The sequence below is a fragment of the Diceros bicornis genome, chromosome 1, assembly GCF_020826845.1.
Source record: "Diceros bicornis minor isolate mBicDic1 chromosome 1, mDicBic1.mat.cur, whole genome shotgun sequence".
NCBI classification, from domain to species: domain Eukaryota; kingdom Metazoa; phylum Chordata; class Mammalia; order Perissodactyla; family Rhinocerotidae; genus Diceros; species Diceros bicornis.
The window spans coordinates 55,089,814-55,104,290 of record NC_080740.1 but is presented as its reverse complement, the minus strand read 5'-3'; the positions used below and the strand labels follow the sequence as shown (position 1 = coordinate 55,104,290).

Genomic DNA, 14,477 nt, shown 5'->3' with positions numbered 1-14,477 from the left:
CCCATGGCTGTGATGTCAAGTTATCTCACCCCAGTGTGGTGCCATGAGATGGAGAGAGCACACTGCAGCCCACACCTCCCCTCTGGGCTCTGGTCTTCTCCTCGTCAGGTGAGAGCACATGTTCCCCACCCATCTCACTGGTGATGCCTGTGCAAGGGCCACAAAAAGTGAAATAAGCCCATTGGAAAGTGCCCAGTATGTAACAATGATGAAGTACATATTTGTAAATCCTTCCATGAGAACACTTATTTATTCAGTCAATAGATCTTGAGCACCTACTGTCCCAATCCACAGATCCACCTGCCTCTGCACCTGCAGTCCCCCTGCCTGCCCTCCTGTGGGTGGGAGAGGCCTTCTCCATCAGAGCAGCCCTGCCCATGTGCCCTGGCTCCCTGCCTTCTCGCCTCCTCAGCAGCCACCACTGCACATTATCCCTCTCCGCCTACATCTTCACCCTCTCTCTGTCTAATCCTTCCTGTCAGCATTTAAATAAGTCTTTTGATCTTCAAAAAAAAAAAAAAAAAACTACAAAAAATCTTCCCTCAATCTCACTTTCCAGCTCTCAACCTCTCTCTCTCCTGCTCTTTACTGCCAACTTTCTCAGAAGAGTTGTTTACGCTTCTCACTGCCTCTTCCACTAATTAACTCCTACTCTTCTCCACCCCCCACCCCACCCACACTTGACCTGGTTGAGAACTACTCACCCCTTGGATCTCAGCTCAAACACAAGCCATCGGGGCAGCCTTCTCTGACCCCCAGGCCAGGTCAGGGGCCCTAGCACCCAGAGCCTCCCACGGCTCTTAGCACGACTCTAGGTAAGAGCCTAGCTGATGAGCTGTTGAGCATACCCATGGCACTGGCAGCCTTCGTGTTCCATGAGGGCATGGATTGTCTTCCCCAGTGCCTACCCAGCACATGCCAGGCAGAGTAGGTGCTCAATAAATGTTTGCTAAATGACTAAAGGTTGACCACTAGGCACTGTGTTAAGCTATGAAGATAAAAATATTTACTGATGGGTTCCTAAGTGTCTGACACTATGTGTTTTTCATGCATTAACTCGTTTAATTCTCAGAACAACCTATGAGGTAGGTATTATTATCCTCATTTTACAGATGAGGAAACTGAGGCCCAGAGCAGCCAAGTCACCTGCCATGGTTACACAGCTAGTAAGGAACAGCCAGCACTGGAACCCAGGCAGGCTCCAGAACCTGTGCTCTCACCACTGTCCCACCCTTCCTCTCAGGTCAGGTGTCCCTGTCACACCTCTCTGTGGTACAGCAAAGACCAGGAGCCACCTCTGCCCTCACAAAGCTGCCAGTCTAAAAGATCCACATAGGATGTCCCCATAGACCAGGCCAGGTGCTGATGGGGTCTCAGCAAAAGCAAACCAAATGGTCAAGCCTGCTGGCGATGACCTTATATCTCGTGGCACATCCCAGTAGCCTCACGTGGGCCCTTGCTGGGTTCACAGCCCCTTGAAGTGTAGCCATTGCCTGTGGGGAGAGGAACCCACCACTCATGAAGCAGGTACTCACTGCCAATCTCAGGGCTCTGTGAGGGGGCAGCGTTATCTCCATGGACAGATGAGCAAGCCCACGGCCCTTACCTAAAGTCACACAGCTCGTAAGGGGTCATGATCCCAGGTCTGTCTATTCCAAATCCCATGCCTCTTTCCTGGCCTCAAACCACCCTCCTAGAACAGAGGTCTAAGGAGCCTGCCTATGTAAAAAACACACCTGCTACCTCTTAGGGGGCCCACTCATCAGTCTGGCACTGACATCAAGTCAGAAGTAACAGATCTAGGGTTTAAACTTACCATCATCCCCAGGTAAGAGAACACGGCCAGACTCCCTCCTGCTAACTACAGTCAGGTTTGTTCCCTTTGAATTACATATGCAGAATCTCTAACAGCCTCCCTGGCAGCTCTCTGACAAATAAGAAACACACTTTCTAATAAGAAATACACGGTGGTGTCCAATATGGTAGTCACTAACCACATGTGCCTACTGAGTACTTGAGATGTGGCTATAGCACAAATTGAGATGTGCTATAAGTGTAAAATACATGCCCATTTTGAAGACTCAGTGAGAAAGAAAAAGTGAGCTATCTCATTAATAATTTTTTATAATGATTGCACTTTGAAATGATAACATTTTGGATCTATTGAATTAAATGAAATATACCACTGAAATTAATTTCATCTGTTCCATTTTACTTTTTATAATGTGGCTACTAGAACATTTAAATTTACCTATGTGGTTCACCTTTGTGACTCACATTATATTTCTATTAGCAGTGCTGCTCTAAAAGATTAATACCTTGACACTGTGGTGGTTGGTGAATCCATTCACAGAGCTATAAACGTTAATGAATAATAAGATTAAGTGGCAGGGAGAAAAGTGCCTTGGTAAGTGGCAAGTGGAGAATGTTGGTAAAAATACACAGTGGAGACAAGGGAAGATGAACTGGCTGAGGTTTTCAGAGATGAATCCGAGGAGTTAGGTGGAGATCTTTATGGGTGACTAATTGTATATGGTTTTAGCGAGAGCAAACTTCCCATCTTGTGCCTCTGTATCGAAGGAGAACACCCACAAATGCATCAGTCAGAGTCCTGTTCAGAAACCTCTCAGAATTCGCAGGCTGCATCCTCACTCCTCAGATGAGCTCAGTTATTAAATCCTGGCCTTTGATGGTGTGTTGTTGTTTCCCTTGTTCCACAGGAGGATGCAGACGTGGAGTGGAAATTTGCCCGAGCAAAGCTCTGGCTGTCTTATTTTGATGAAGGAAGAACTCTACCTGCTCCTTTTAATCTAGTGCCAAGCCCTAAATCATTTTATTATCTCATAATGAGAATCAAGATGTGCCTCATAAAACTCTGCAAATCTAAGGCCAAAAGCTGTGAAAATGACCTTGAAATGGGCATGCTGAATTCCAAATTCAGGGTAGGTAGCATGGGGTTTATGGGGCTAAGAAGGCAGCAGGAGGGGGAGGAGGGAATGGTGTGTGTTTGATTCGGATGGCGCCCCTGATACCAGCGAAGTCGGGAGCCGGGAGGGGCCGATGCTGTTCAGAATCTGCCGGTGCATCAGCAAAGCTGCAGCCCCAGCAGAGGCTGCCTGTGAACGCTCCCCTTCTCCCTCCAGTTCCTTGGAGAGGAGCGTTGCTGGGGGCTCAGCAAGCTGCCTGGCTGAGCCGTGACCCCACTGAGAGGAGTCCTTAGTGACCTAGAAGCAGAATAGCTCTTTCCAGAAAGGATCTGGAGAATGATCTCTGGGAAGAAAGATTCCCTGCCCATTATTTCCCCCTCCTGGAGATTCTCAATGTTTATTAGCACATTAAAATCTCTGAGGAGTCCTGGAGGAAAGACACCCATATAATTTTAACTCTGTGCTTCCCAAAGTTGACCAGACAATATTCTGTAACCCTTTCTGTAGGGATGTTGACATCCTACAGAACTAAAGTCCCCAGGAACGGTGTCCTAGGAGGCAAGTAGCAGTGGGTATATCGGCCTCCCAAGGGTTCTCTTTTTAGAGACTGCCCCATGTGTGAGTGCTGTTCAAGTCCTACCACGTATGGATGGATGTATCTATTATGTATTTTGTATTTTTTTCCCCAGAAGGCTCGCTACCAGGCTGGCATGAGGAATTCTGAAAATCTGACAGCAAATAACACTTTCAGCAAGCCCACCAGATACCAGGTAACCACCCCATTCCCAGGTATGGGCAGAAGTGGACTCCATCAAGACACAATTTAGTCACATGGCTATGTCATCCCCCCAGAACACAGCTTCATTCCTTCCTTCATTCAACAGATATTTATTGAGTGCTTACTACATGCCAGGCACCATGCTACTTCCTGGGGATACAGACATAGTTCCTGTCTTAGTGGTACTTCCCATCCAGTGAGGGAAAGAGACAATGAATAAGGAAATACACAAATAAATATACAACTTCAAATTGATAAAAGTGCCAAGAAGAAGACAATAAGGTGCAAAAAGGGAAAAAAATGGGGAGCCCCTACTTAGATATGGTTATCAGAGGAGATGTCTTCAAGGAGAGGACAGTTAGCTAAGACCTCATAGAGGAGGAGGAGGTAGCCAGCTGGGGCCCTCCAGGTGGAAGAAAAGCATCAGCGAAAGCCAGAGGGAGAAACTTGGCAGGTCCAGAGCCATTGGAGCTCAGGGAATGGGGAAGAGGGGTGGGTGATGAGGTCAGAGGAGAAAGCAGGGGACCAGCCAAAGGTCAGGATGTGGATTTTACTCTACATTATCTACGAAGGCATGGGAGGAGTTTAACTTTGGGGAGGGAGAAGATGATAAAATTTTATTTGTGCTTTAATAAGACCACCTAATATAATGAGAGGAGCCTGGTGGAGACAAGAGTGGAAGCAGGGAGACCAGTGAGGAGGATGTGACAGTCATCCAGGTGCAAGGATCGTGGCTTGGATTGGGGTGTGAGTAGAGTGATAGAGAAAAGCAGACAGATTCAATATACATTCTGGACCCACAGCCAACAGGACCTGATTTGTACCATTGGATAGGGGGAGGGAGAGGCAGGGACCCAGCGTGACTCCCAGGTACCTGTCTTAAGCAACCAGGTGGATGTGGGTGTCTTCAGTGAACACCTGAGCTTAGACTGCCAGCCTGCCAAAGTCTGTTGTTACAAAAGTTAGAAGACCTTTTATGCTTGCAGACCTTGCATTGCTTTTGGAAATTAATGCCAAATCTCTGAATCAGTTTGAATTAGCCTATGAGCCCGTGAGAGATGGTAACTACAGGTTATTGAATGTAAAAGTGCAGGCCATTCTTTTCCTGCCTTCCCCTTCTCGGTGATCAGCAGTTTTATCCATGCTGATCATTTCTTATCAGATGTAAATCTGAAGCTGTCCTGACTGTTCCTTTGGCTGAGGTGATGTGTGCTTGGTGGCGCTGTCTCAGACGGAGCAATTACAGACTTAGCTTCTTCCAGACCCAGGTCTCTAATTGAATCTCGTCCATATTTCAGAATCCAGCTGTGCCGTTAGGAGGATTTAAGTGTATAATTAAGAAGTGGCTCATCCCTCAAAGTACTTATAGTTTTATCAGATGACACCAGCAAAAACTGGCAATGGGCAAATCTTGTATTTAATCGTGTGCAAATTGGACCTGACCAGTTTGATCTGCTTTGAGTTAATTTAAAGGACAAATCCTTTGGTCAGTGGAAGGATTTTTATTCCTGAGCTTCTCAGAGAGAAGTACAGATTATCTGAGTCACAGAAAACATAGAAAATCCTAATGGGTGAGGGCCAAATCTCTCATGGGTTTTGAGCAGCATCAGCTGCTGAGATAAAGGAAGACTGATCATGCGGTGAACATCCTGTACCCAGAATGAATCCTTCAGGAACGAGACCATTTTCAGAAACAGTCTCAGAGCGATCCCATTTCTGTCTTCATCATCACTGGTTGAGTCTCCGCTGCCTTCCATCTCCCTGAGAGCTTCCTGCTGTGATTACAGAGATTGCTTGGCTTGTAGCTTCAGGCTACTGATGACCTTGGGAAGCTTGCTCATCCTGTATTTTGTGACTCCACCAAGAAAAGCCTGGGGCTATTTATTCAAATAGTTGTCTCAGAAAAGAAGAAAGGAAAATTGAGCCAGCAGGCATCAGAGAGAAAGGGTTGAGAGGACAGCACACAGGAGCAGAGAGCACCTTGCATTTGCATGTGTGTACTTTGCTCAGCCCTGCTAGGAGAAGTCTGGGCATCTTCCTGAGCCATCATCTGCTCAAATAGGAATAAACCGTGAGATGGCACAAAAGGACACCTGGGTCAGGCTAGTCACTACCCAGGTGTAATCTAACCATATTCCTGTGAGAGGCCCTGTCTTCAACCCCATTTAACAGAGGAGAGACTGAGGCTCAGGGGTGAAGGTCACACAGCTGGTTGAACTGGGATCTGTCTGACTCAGAGGGGTACCCCTCTTTTACTACGTCATGCTGCCAGGCACTGGGCATCCTCATAGTGTTGCATCTTATTCATCTTCTCTTGAAGATGAAGTTATTTATCTTCATTGTGCTGCATAAGAGCCTTCCTCAGAACCTGCCCTATTCTCAGTGACTGTTTTTGACAGTCACTAAGATGAGATCCATTTGAGCCTATGGAGCCTGAGGGGAGGAAGCAAGGAGCAGGAGAGCTCCTTCTGCTATCCCCAGGCAGCAACCAGCGAAGCAAAAGGAAGGATTTGGGCAAGGACCTGACAATGGCTCTTCTGTGTCCTTTGGCCCACTGGTGACCTTCCAAGTTGCATTGCTTTCTTCCCAAAGCAACTTCCAAACGTCCCCAATTCACTCCTGCTGTCTTACTATCCAGGCCACACCTAGTGCTGCCATCTCACTGAGCGCGTGTGCGGTCAGCATCTCACACTGTGGTGGTTCTGAGAAGTTCTGTCGCATTCTCAGTAAGACAAAAGCCCCATTATTCATACACATGTAGCTCTTAAGCTTGTCTCCTTTCTGTCTCTTCAGTAGATCTGCTTGATTTTTCAAACTTAGTGCTTGAGCTGTTATTTTAAGCTTGTCAACCCTTCAACTCTTTGGAGAGGTTCTCCGTGTAAGGGAAGCCAGACCCCTCAGACCAGAGGCTCTCTGTGCTTTGCTCTTCTTAGGCTTCCGGGGGTCTGAATTGTTATTTTTCTCAAAACTGATTCCTTGCTTTTGCTATGTTTTTTCTAGTCTGGGCTCTGTGAACACGAGACTAAACAGTGGAACAAAACCATGATGCTGGTGAGGTGGCCAATGTGTGCCTCCTCTCAAAGCCGCTGTGGCCTGTTCCAAGATCCAGTGTGTCAATTCGTTAGCATGTATACAGACCCCACACACTCACTCTCTGAGAGCCACATTTCCTTCACCGGCAAAGCAAACAAGCCACATCCCAAATGAACCATAGAACCCAGGCACAGTCCATAACTCAGACAAGCCTCGACCTGTAGATGCGATCCCTTCCCCAAACCCAGCCGGGAGTCCCTTTTTCACCTTCTAGATGCCTTTTCTATAGAGATCAAAGCAAATAGAATAGACAACTTGCCAATGCTAATTTCTTCTATTCTGATGTCTGACAAACCCCAGTTTAACAAATGACTTGTCATGGGATCCATTTTGTCCACTTTCTTCCAAATGTTCCTCAATTTCTGTTTTCCTAGGTGGCAACATTGCTTCCCTCTGGATTCTACTTCATTTAGCATCTTCAACATACTGTATGTGTTCTCTTCTTTGTTTTTGTCATTAGCTGCAGAGAGTGTTGTCTCTTCCATAGAAAGACTTTCTATTTTCCCCACCACCAGCAGCATCCTGAGGCCACCTGGTCCCCTGGAGTCTGTGCCTTCTTCCCTCGATGTAGGTCTCAGTGTCACGACCATTCTTACCCATTGTGCATCTCATTCTCATCCTTGAGTATTACTTCTTTTGCCTGAATAATATCACTAAATATACTCGTCTCCAGCACTTGCTAAATGCGTGAGGGCAGGGTGGACAGAGTTGCCACCAACAGGGACAGGTTAGGGGGAAGTTTATTATCTTCATGAAAGAAAGAACTCTATGGAAGCTAGCAAGGAAATATCTCAAACTCAAACAAAGGAACAAGCTTTTCCCCTACATAGTAAAGGAGGGTAGACTTGATGTCCACCTTTTCTGGAAACAGATATCCTCTGTAGCATCCATGTTAAACAGAACTTTGGGCATTTTCTAACCATTTCAGGCTTTCTGGGGACAAGACTGGCATCTTGCTCCTGTAGATCCCAAGTGGTCTACATGCATATGCCAGAGGGGAAGCTAGGTCCCCATCAGGACACAAAGTCTCTAAGCAACTGACAGGTGGTCCCACTGTTCTCCCTTATGGTACCTGTAGCTCCTGGGAGTGAACTGGGGCTGGGGGGTGGGGGTTAAATGTCCCTGCATGTCTGTAGTGCTCGCGCAATTAATTCTGCTTCCATATTAAGCCTCTATAATCCAAATGCATAGTGAGAGGCTTGAAAGCAAACCTTTGCTTCTCTTGCCTTTGAGCCGCAGGTCTACAGAAACCCTAGCTCAGGTCAAGCGTGCCAGTGTTCAAGAGTGGGCCAGAAGCATTCATGACAATGACATACCAGTGACCCTCTTCCTCAAGGGTAACAATTTTTTTTGATTGAAATATCCCAAGGGTAACAAATGAACAAAGCCATCCATCCTCTGAAATCTAGCTAGACTTCCTCCTACATAAAAGACAATGCTTTTTAAAAGGACAAATACATACCCAAGAGTGGTCCAATCCCCCTTTGACCAATGGGAGCCAGTTGCGTGCATCTCATCCCTAAAGCATCTTGCACTTAACCCTTTTCTCAAGCTTGGACGAAGCCCCAGCTTTGGTTTCCATTTTGGTTAAATCCTAGATCTGCCACTTCCTGGCTGTGTGACCTTGGAGAAGTCACTTTGCTCTCTGAACCTCAGTGTCCTCATCTGTAAATGGAGATGACAACCCTCATCTCACTGGGATTCTGGGAGGATTCAATGAGGTCACTTTTTCAAGGAGGCTCACACAACTCCTGGTCTGTAGCGAGGACTCAGTACAACTGTTTCTTTGCTTCTTTTTCACGCTTTCTCTCTTCCTCCCAGTGGGCTACTCTGCATTGAAGGGAGGCTTGTGAGCAGGGCCTCACCTATTCAAAACAAATGGAGTTTGAGGGGCACATTTTGTATTAATAATAAACACATACTATGGAATCTTTTTAAATAATCGGTTTAATCATGTTGCACTAAAACACCGTGTGCACACTCAGCCAGGAGGACTGGCTGCCATAGCTATGAAAGGATGCCACTCATCACCATCACAGAAGAGAGGACTCCCCACCTCCAATCTCTGGCTGGTAATTTTACATCATAAATATAAAGCCTCTTTAATTGATGGATCCAGAAACCAAAGAACCCCTAATTCTTGAAGTTTTCCTTAAAAAGGCAACAAACTTTAACTAGATCCTTTGACTTGTGTCAGCCTGACATTTTACCATGGAAGAATACCTATGAATTCCCTTTTCAGTAAGAATGTTAGATATTTAGGTATCTGGGTTGTTTCTTTTTTCCCATGAGAACTGGCTCAGGACAAAGATTATTTTTTATAGTTTTGTTTTTCCAATTCAAAGTGAAAAGAGCATTATTGAGTTCCATGGAAAGGCATATATTCTTATAACTCAGGTAACTTGCCTTCTTGACTAGAAGAATGTCAGCGAGAATTCTAGCACGCAGTTTAACCACTCACATGACAAGACCCAGGCATCTCTGAGAAGGGGCAGCATGAAGGCAACTTGCTACTTCACTGTTCAGCCTGAAACAGATCACGACTCAAACCACAGAGCCAGTGGAACTGGACCACTGCCCTTGGGCAGAGCAGGGGCAGTCCTGGCCTAAATGAGCTGACTCAGAGCTCACGGTGGAGAGCCTTCGCCAGGTTCAACTGAAGGCTTGGAATCACGGGGGCCGGGGAACGCCTCCTCGGCCAGGTCCTCACCATTAAAGGCACTGAGAGAGCCACTAGTTGGGGATAATGAGGAGTTAGGCCCTCCAGCAGGTCACATCTCTTTCACTTGCAAGAAGCTCTTCCTGAGCCCATGTAGTCGGAGAGAGCTTAGCAACCTGCTTACGTCACACAGCAAAGCTAGGGACAGAATTCAGGGCCCTTCAATCTAGAAAATGCTGCCTCTGTCCCCTCAAGCCTCAGGTGTGAGCAGGTGAGCAGGTCGCAGGAGAGGATGTCCAAGGAGCAGGGAATCCCTCCCTCTCTGCTGTGCTGCTCAGCTCTTTGCAAGATTCAGAAGTCTCAGCTACCAGAATATATTTAAATCCTGTGATTTCACAAGAACCCTGAAATGACTAGCTGGCAAAATCCAAAGTTCACCTCCTGCAGTCTTTCTTACACTTGGCTCTATTCTGGATGTCTCTCGAGGGTTTATTCATGCTTCGTTTGCTCTAAAGAATCCAGTATCTGCATAATAAGTGGAACCTGCAGGCCAACCCGTCCCCTCCAGCATGACGGGCAGCACAGTGTCAGGTGTGTGGGATTTCAGGGAAGTGGTGTCTTGGCAGAACCTCCCGAGGCCCGGCTCTATCTGGTTCTGCCTCTGGTAGGAATTTTCCAAGGTATGGTGGACTTGTCCTCCCTGCCTGGTCCTGACTCTGAGCTGAGCCAATCTCCTCTCATGCACAGCACCTCAAAGGGATGCAGTCCCACCTGGACTGGCCTGCTAGGACTTTAACACTCCCTCCTGATTGCATCAGTTGTTGAAATAGAAGAAAGTGTTTCAGAGCTGAAGCCCCAAGAAGAGGACATGACTGGCTAAGGTCACAAAGGTCAGGGTAGAGTCAGGCCTAGGACCCTCGAGCCGTGCCCGTGGATCTTAGATGATTCTCTCTCTCTCTCCTTGGCTCTGCCTCCTGCCATTGAGAGTGTCCTGTTCTTACACCCCACGGTCAGGAGGTATTGAATCCTGGAGGGAGAGGTTAAACAGCAACTGGCCCAGCCTCCCTCACTAGGCAGTGTACCCCTCCAAAGTGAGGCACCAGGCATGGGAGGATCCCCAGCAGCAGACCTGGCGCTCTGCAGGAGAGTACACCGTGCAGGCTGCCTCTGTGCTCGCCCAGGCTCGCTTGATCCCTTACTTGTGTTCACATTTCAGAAAATCATGAAACGGCTCATAAAAAGATATGTCCTGAAGGCCCAGGTGGATAGAGAAAATGACGAAGTCAATGAAGGTAAGAGATGGGATTCGTTTCCTATAGGTTGAGAGTTGGACATGGTCTCACCAGGCTAAAACCAAGGTGTTGTCAGGAGGCCCCAGGGAGGCTCCTTGATCATTCGGGTGTCAGCAGAATGCGGTTCCATGCAGTTGTAGGACTGAGGTCTCTGTTCCCTTGCTGGCTGTCAACTGGGGCTGCCCTTAGCGCTAACCTGGAGTCCGCCCTCCAGTCTCCCTGTGTATAGCCCCTTCATCTCAGAACCAGCAACAGGGCAGGAACCTTCTCACGCTGCCACCTCTCTTGCCTCTTCTGTCATCACATCTCTCTGACCCACTCTTCTGCCTTCCTCTTCCACTTTTAAAGACTCATGATTAGATTGGATAGTCAAAAATAATCTCCCTATTTAAGGTCAGCTGATTAGCTACCTTAATGCCACTTGCAACTGTAGTTAGTTCTCTTTTGCCATGTGACATTACCATTTTCACAGACTAAACACCAGGGATTAGGAACTGGCCATCTTTCGGGGGATGGGTGTTGATAATTATTCTGCCTACTGCAGTGATGGCTGCCTTGAGTTGGCCTCTTGTCCCTCAAGTTCAGGATGGCCCAGAATTGCTCATTCCATGGGGGCACATACAGACAGCAGCAAACTATACACCTCTTTCAGATTCTGCCACCCTCTCCATTCCAGCTGGCTCGCAGAATCTGACAACCTGCAGTGTTTCTCAAAGTGATCCCAGCCTCAGAATCACTTGTTAAAAATGCAGATCCTAGACCCCACCCAGCCCTAATGAACCAGCATCTCTAGGGTGGCGCCTGGGGGTCTGCATTTTGAAAAGAGCACCAGGTCATTCTGATGCACACCGAAGTTTGTGAACTACATTATTTTCACTGTTTGAAAACAGGCTATTCTAAGCAGTTACTCTTAAGTGAAAAGCAAATTACCTTATACCAGGTAATTAATCTTCATCAGACACGAGGGACAATATTTGCTACCTAGAAACTGCTTCCTCCGTGACTGAAGGCACTAAGTCTCCCCCTGGCTTGGGCCACAGGGGCCTACCAGAAGAGCCATTTAGTGGCCCTCTGCTTCATCCTGGGGCATCCAGGGTGCAGCCTGAAGATCAGCAATGACTGACCTCATCCCTGGGCTGACACTTTCTAAGGGCTGAGCAGCAGCCCCCTACCTACCCCTACTTTTGAATCTCAAATATGAAACTGCCAGGTGTCATGCCAGCCAGCCTCGAGCAGTGCGTAATTGTGATTGACAGGAATGTAACTGATTATAGAAGGTGGGGTTTCATGCCACTAGAATTACACCAGGAAACTGGGGCTCGGTGAAGCACCTGACGAAAAGAAAATAGGGGATGTATGCATTTTTCAAAGCTGGTCAAACCGTACCTTGAAGATCTCTGCATTTTCTTTATGTAAAGAGTACCTAGAAAATAGATGAGAATAATGTGGCCCCAGGCAGTAGACCCCCACTTGAGTCAAGTCCGGTATCTATAATGCCAGGAAAGAACCTTTCGACTCCCTTTTGTGTTTAAAAAAATTCCCACAGGCCAGGCCCATGTGGATTTCTGACCACGTGGTTCACTGTGGAAATAAGTGAAAGTCCCACCTGGTGTCCCCTGCTGCGGAAGGAGGAGGAGGCGGGCCTGTGGCAGCTTGCCTCGGCAGAGCGGTACTGCCGGCGTGGTCTGGATGGACCCTGCTCCTGCGAGGCTGCCCGGCTCCGTGGCCGCGTCCACTGTGTGAGCCGTTCCTTCACACTTGGGAGTTTCTCCTCTCTGCAAATAACAACAGAACAAAACATGGAGCATCATGAAAACAAATATTAGTAACAAGGGTGTTGCTCAGAGTCTTGAAATCTGCCTTTAGTGGCTCTAAGACCAACATTCTAACAATCATGATATGAAATAGGTGCTAGCAATTCACAACCCTGATCTCGACCCCTCCGTCTACCTCAAACCCTTAATAGAAAGGAGAGCTTCACGGGGAATGGGGGGAGAAGGGTTTTAAATGGATGAATGTGACCTTCAGTGATAGGAGCTGGGTGGTACTTAGGTCAAAACACAGCTCCTGTCCCCCCACCTCCACTCTGGTGGGCTGGACCAACAACTGGACACTCTGCTGGAAAGATGCACGCCCCTAATGCACATGGCATGAGCCCCTTCTGCCTGCTCATACTCACCAAAATCTCCTCTGTCCTTGCAGGCGAACTGAAGGAAATCAAGCAGGATATCTCCAGCCTGCGCTATGAGCTTCTGGAAGAGAAATCTCAAGCCACCGGCGAGCTGGCCGACCTGATCCAACAGCTCAGTGAGAAATTTGGGAAGAATTTAAACAAAGACCACCTGAGAGTGAACAAGGGCAAAGACATTTAGAGCTCACGTCGGCATCTGTGACTTCTACCAGCATTCCAAGGCCAAGTTGGATGCCCTGGTCACCAGCCCTGGCAGGGAGAGGTCCCAGGCCCACTCCTCTAGGACACTAAAGGGACCCACTGGCTCTGTCCTGAGCAGCCTTGCTGACATCTGCAGCCCAGTGGCCTGCCTGGTCCCAGAACTGTTGTGAATCCAGGCTGTTGGGTGAGACACACAACCACAGGAGGAGGGGAAGAAGCACCCCCCCCACACACACACATGTGAGACCTTCGGTCCAGTCACAGTGACATACGTCCCTGTGGCCAGCGCAGGAAAGTCCATCTTGGATGCACACACGTGCCCTCCCACTGCACACGGGATCGTAGCTCTGTCTGCATCCCTGGAAGACAAACCACCTCATCCCATGCACCCCCTCTCACTCCCTCCCTGCCACCCACACACATCCACACAGAACTGGGAGGTGACCTGTGATTTATTCTTAAGTGCCAGATGAGAACACAGATAGCCTAATAGCAAAATAGTTCTATTTGTTTATAAAAAAAAAAAGTTTAAAAATCCTAAATCAAAAATTGTACTGTAGGTAACACTGTTCAGAGAACAACAACAAAATCCAAATGATGTATTTTTACCTTTATTAAGATTATCTTGTATTTACTATTTTTACCTAAAATGGAAAGAAATAAAATTACCTCATAATAGCACAGAGAGCCTCTGTGGATGCACTGCCCTCCTGCCGTCCGGTGCCCTGTACGGAGGTGGCCTTGGGAACCCACAGGGCAGCACTGCTCTAGGAGGAGAAGGGGGCAGGTAGAAGGGGGTAAGGTACCAACCCCTGAGGGTCATGCAGCCAGGACCCCACCTCCAAGCCCCTCCTTCTATCCCCGTACCTAGGGACCCCACCCCAACCTCACCAGAGTCAGGAGGGAGGCAAAGGAAATGGTGTGGGAAGCAGATCACCTTCTCCGGCCCCACCCCTGGCTCTCTCCCCTTGTGTGGGAGGGGAGCAGGCACCTGGTGAAAGGGATCCACAAATCTGGGTGTGAGTAGGGAGAGAAGCCACCAGAGGGCACCCCAGTCCCGAACAACGTCCTGATCAGCTTGGAGAGGATACCTTTGGATTCCAGGAGAAGCCCACTGGCCCCAAAGAAACACTAGTAACACTAGTCAGACGTCTTGAGTGAGCACTTGCTGTGTACCTGGCACTATGCTGAGGGCTCTGCATGCATCAGGCCACTGAACCCCCACAGCAACCCTGTGAGGAAAAGGAGGATCAGGGTCCAAATTCAGATGTTTTGCAGACACCCTGGAAGGGCAAAATATGTGTGTGCACATGCATGTGTGTGTGTTTTATATATG

General features: G+C 47.9%; 1 protein-coding gene across 1 annotated transcript in view; it reads left to right on the top strand.

Annotated features, from left to right (window-relative positions):
- TRPC7 (transient receptor potential cation channel subfamily C member 7) overlaps positions 1-13,815 on the top strand; it is a 195,599-nt gene extending 181,784 nt beyond the window's left edge. Inside the window, exons 11-14 of the mRNA XM_058549377.1 lie at positions 2,721-2,942; positions 3,617-3,697; positions 10,674-10,749; positions 12,952-13,815. Coding sequence (XP_058405360.1) covers positions 2,721-2,942; positions 3,617-3,697; positions 10,674-10,749; positions 12,952-13,121 — 549 coding nt within the window. The 3' untranslated portion in view covers positions 13,122-13,815. The remainder of the gene's footprint in view (positions 1-2,720; positions 2,943-3,616; positions 3,698-10,673; positions 10,750-12,951) is intronic.
- Positions 13,816-14,477: the final 662 nt, after the last annotated feature.